This window comes from Echinops telfairi, unplaced genomic scaffold (genome assembly GCF_000313985.2).
Source record: "Echinops telfairi isolate 266 unplaced genomic scaffold, ASM31398v2 ScPeMD7_7475;HRSCAF=8513, whole genome shotgun sequence".
Lineage (NCBI taxonomy): Eukaryota > Metazoa > Chordata > Mammalia > Afrosoricida > Tenrecidae > Echinops > Echinops telfairi.
The window spans coordinates 32,196,866-32,201,243 of NW_022111379.1; the positions used below are offsets into that span (position 1 = coordinate 32,196,866).

The 4,378-nt window shown below is 45.2% G+C and overlaps 1 protein-coding gene across 2 annotated transcripts in view; it reads left to right on the forward strand.

The window, feature by feature from the left end:
• HYKK (hydroxylysine kinase) overlaps positions 1 to 4,378 on the forward strand; it is a 22,286-nt gene that overhangs the window by 10,095 nt on the left and 7,813 nt on the right. For both annotated transcript variants that reach the window (XM_004699713.2, XM_045285828.1), the window contains exons 2-3: positions 143 to 499; positions 2,235 to 2,374. In XM_004699713.2, the coding sequence (XP_004699770.1) occupies positions 148 to 499; positions 2,235 to 2,374 (492 nt within the window). In that variant the 5' untranslated portion in view covers positions 143 to 147. The remainder of the gene's footprint in view (positions 1 to 142; positions 500 to 2,234; positions 2,375 to 4,378) is intronic.

Below are 4,378 nucleotides of genomic sequence, written 5' to 3' on the forward strand. Positions count from 1 at the left end.
TTTTTATTTATGAATGAAAATTAGTCATCAAAAATAGTAAGGCACTATTAATATGGAGAAATAGAATTGCTCTGCCTTGAGGAAGATCATTTGAATAAATAGACTCATTATAAGTCACACGTTTCTGGCATTTCCCCCCTAGACACAATGTCTTGCGGAGATGAGCAGCAATCTCGGGCCCTGACCAAACCGACTTTCAGTGATGTTCATGCCTCTGCCTTAGTGGAATCGGTATTTGGGCTCAAGGTTTCCAAGGTCCAGCCACTGCCCAGCTACGATGACCAAAACTTTCATGTGTACATTTCCAGAACCAAAGACACTTCAGCTCCCGATGGCCCAACTGAATATGTTCTCAAAATAAGCAACACAGAGTCTAGCAAGACTCCAGACCTGATTGAAGTGCAGAGTCACAGCATCTTGTTTCTGAGAGCCGCTGGCTTTCCGACAGCCTCCATGTGTCGTACTAAAGGAGACAACATAACCTCTCTGGTGTCCGTAGGTAAGAGATGACCACGTCGACTGCCAGTCTGATCATATTCAGGGATCCCTTCAGTTGTTGAACGCAATTCGTTCCACATTCATGTTCGAACGCCGAAAAGTTGGAGAACTGAACATATTTTTCCCATAAGAAATCATGGAAAACCAAATAATTGGTTCTGAGGCCCCCAGATTACACTCATCAATTCATTTTTCCAGGACTTTAAGTCACTACAACGGAGGCTTTTATCCTCCTTGCACATCACTGTTCAGAAACACTATCGCCATTGTTGTTTCTGACCCATCTAAATTCACAGTGTCTTCAATCTCTCTGATGGGCGGGGTGCTTTGTTTTCTGGTCCATGATTTCACACCTTCTGCTACATGAGCCGCTTTAATTACCTTTGTTTTGAAAGACCCTGATGGACACAAAACTAAGGAAACACATAAAAATCAAGTTTGGGGGCTTGGCTTTTTATTTTGCTCAGAAAATTATATTTATTTATCAGGCCAGCAGTACATTACGGTGCTGTGACCCCACAGAAAGAACATTGGACTGAGGGTCAGGAATTTTGGATCCCAGCTCTGTCATTAGCTGTGTAGGTGACCTTGGGCACACCGCTGAAACTCCTACATTTCCTCACCTTGAAGATTTGGCCCCTTTCACTTCCAAATGCTAAAATATATTTAATTTTACATCTCCAGAAATTAACTTGGAATATTCTAAAGGTGTAAAATCTTTTTATGACTATTAGTTTAAATAGTTTTATCGGGATATAATCCACATATCATACAATCCATTAGTTCAATCTACAGGTGTGAAATCTTGACTATCCTAAATTTTTTTTCTCTCCTTACTTTTCAACCATCCTTTCCTTCTTTCTTTTCCCCCATAGTTTTGCTGGCACATAATTCACATGTCAGACAGTGTAACGATTCAGTCACATAAAGAAGAGCTGTGCCGTCATCACCACCATCGACTTTAGAACAATTGCTTCTTTCTCATCTTCATTGTCAGCTCCTCATTTCCCCAACCTCCCCTGCTATGCCCCTGGGTAAAACTGGATTTATCAATCCAGTTACTGTCTCCATAGGTCTACCTATCCTGGATTTCATATATAGAAAATCATACAGAACACAGACAAGGCAGCAAGCAAGCAAACAATCATGACAAAATGCACCAGAAAAAGCCCAAAGAAGAAGAAAGCAGAAAATATTAAAAACAGGCAATTTAAGCCTCTGACTCCAGGACAGTCATTTCTTTCTCTCTCACTTGCCCCAGCTGTAAAAGTGTGTGTTGGAGGCATTCGTGTAGCTGACTTCCATTTAGGGTAAGGTGACCAGACATCCCGCTTTTGACGGGACAGGCTCAATTTTTGGCATTTTTAAAAGGTCCCGATTTTTGGAAAGAATGCATGACAAGCTAGGGAATGGTCTATTTGGTCCATATAGACCAAATGTTTAATCAAGAACACGCCCCCCGCCCCCCAGGTCAATGGTGACCCACTTTAAATCTGGTCACCTTAGTAGGGTGAAGACGAGTTGCTGCTTGTGCTGAATCTAGCTTTCTTCAAGCTCGTCTGTGCCATCCGCTTGCTGTGCCCACGTAACTCTGGCTCATGGAATCTTGCTCACCAACTGTTTTAGGTTAGCACAAGTTCCTCTCTCTTTTCCTGTAATTTCTGTGATTCTCAACAGAAGAATCTAATGATTTCTTTTGAGGAGAGTTGACGGTGTGTGTTGTACCACCCATCTAGATAGTGGCTCTGAAATCAAAAGCTACGTGGTGAGGCTGATGACTTACCTCCCGGGCAGACGCATCGCCGAGGTTTCCGTCAGCCCCCGGCTACTCTATGATGTTGGAAGACTGGCTGCCAGGCTGGATAAGACCCTGGAGGTGAGAGATGTGGTGCTTTGTAACATCTTTCTGTGGGTTTCCTTAATAAATGCAGGCTCAGACTCTTTGCTCAGTGCTTCCTAAGGGGTATTAGGAGGGATGCGTGTATTTTAGGATAAGCAGTAAGGCTACCTTCTCCCCAGGTCTGGACTTGACTGCGGTGTTGGTAAGGTTGTCCACGTTGTTAGAAAGTCCTGGTACTCGTTATGCCCCTTGGGAGGCAGTCTGTATTCACCCGTGGAAGTCGAAAGTTTTCCTCCTAACAAGGTGGAGTCAGGCCGGGCTCGAGCCTTCCTATTTAATCCTTCCCGGTAAACGAGGCAAGCCATAGATCGTCCACAAACCTCCAGCCAGCAACAACAGGAGCCATGCTGCAAACAAGCTGGACGCCAGAAGGGTGGTCGGCTTGCCAATACTCTTGATGATTTCAGGCTGTTTTCACATTGGATTCTCTGTTGTCAGGGTGAGACACTGAGATCAGATGCTTCTGTAAGTTGGGCACTCTTCATCCAGTGAACCCCCAAACAGGACGAAGCCACCCGGAGCGCTGCCTCTCTGATATTTCCTAGGGAATCTGCAAGGGCCTCCCTTCCCCTCTTCCCCCATTATCACCATTTAAGTGTGTGTTAAACAACTTCAGAAGACTAAATAGTTTGGTCAAAAAAACCCCAAAACCCCTACCCCCCACGGTATTTATCCTTTTATCCTGAAATAGCAATAAGCCTTGTAACTATTTAAAAATCTTTATTAATTAAAAAAATTAAGATAAATACACAAAGCAAAAATGTTTAAGAATACCATCATTCAAAAGAGGTCTCAAAAAGAAATACAAATTTTAAATGTTTTAATTTTTAAAAAAGGAGGCCTTCTCTCTCACTTCCTGTGAATTCTCTTAGGGCAGTGGTTCTCAACCTTCCTCATGCCATGACCCTTTTATACGTGTGGTAGTGACCCCCCAACCATAAAATTATTTTCGTTGCTACTTCATCACTGGAATTTTGCGACTGTTATGAATCAGGCGACCCCTGTGAACGGGTCGTTCGGTCCTCAGAGGGGTCGAGACCCACAGGTTTAAACTGCTGCTTAGGCTAAGATGACAGCCCTGGGGCTAAGCTGGCGCCCCGAGAGTGTTGGCAAATGGACAGCTCATGGTCTGAGCTCATGGCAATCACCGCTTCCCATTGCACTCTCCTGTTCAGCGAACTTTTACGGAGCCAGGCAGTGCCTTTTCTGCGTGGTCAACGTAATGAAGCATGGCTGTTGAAATTGTTTTCGTTTAAGGCGGAGCAGTCCCAGCTCCTTGAAAAATCCATCCGTGTGTGGATTCAAATAGCCTGTTCCAAGAAAAGGGATTTCCAGGAAATGTTCTCCATGTGTTAATAGTACAGGACTTGTCCCCGAGTGGAATGCTCATTTAGGTCTCTGCCAGCCTCACCAGCAAATCCAGATGAGTGAATGAGTGAGTGACTGACGGTCACGGAACAGGAAGGAGTTCACCTTTACCACTGGCCTTTCTCTCCTGCCCTCTCTGGGCATTTCATGCATGTGCTGCATTGCCTCAGAAAGGAAAAGGTAAACACCGGGCCAGACAGCTGCTGTCTAGTTAGCCACCTGCAGCTCTGCTATGCACCTTCCCTTCAGGTGTGCTGTCTGGCCCAGAGCACTGTAGAATGAGCCAGGGAGCCCTTCTCTCTTGGTGCTGCAAGGCCTTTCACCCTGGTTTTTCCAAGGCCCGTCCTGCACTTCCCCTCACCCCAAACCTCTACAGATGGCAATTTCTTAGCTTACCTTGGTGGCCAATTCATGGCAGCCCCAGGACGAAGATGAGAACTGCCATGCAGGATTGTTGAAGCTATCGGCTGCCTCTGGATGGCTTTGAACTACCAACCTTTGGGCTACTGATTAAGTACTTAACCATGTGGGTGACCGGAGGGTCCTGGTCTGTTTTGTATGAGCGGTAACACATGTGCAGAGCCCATGCCAAAGGTGGCATTTCAGCCCTGT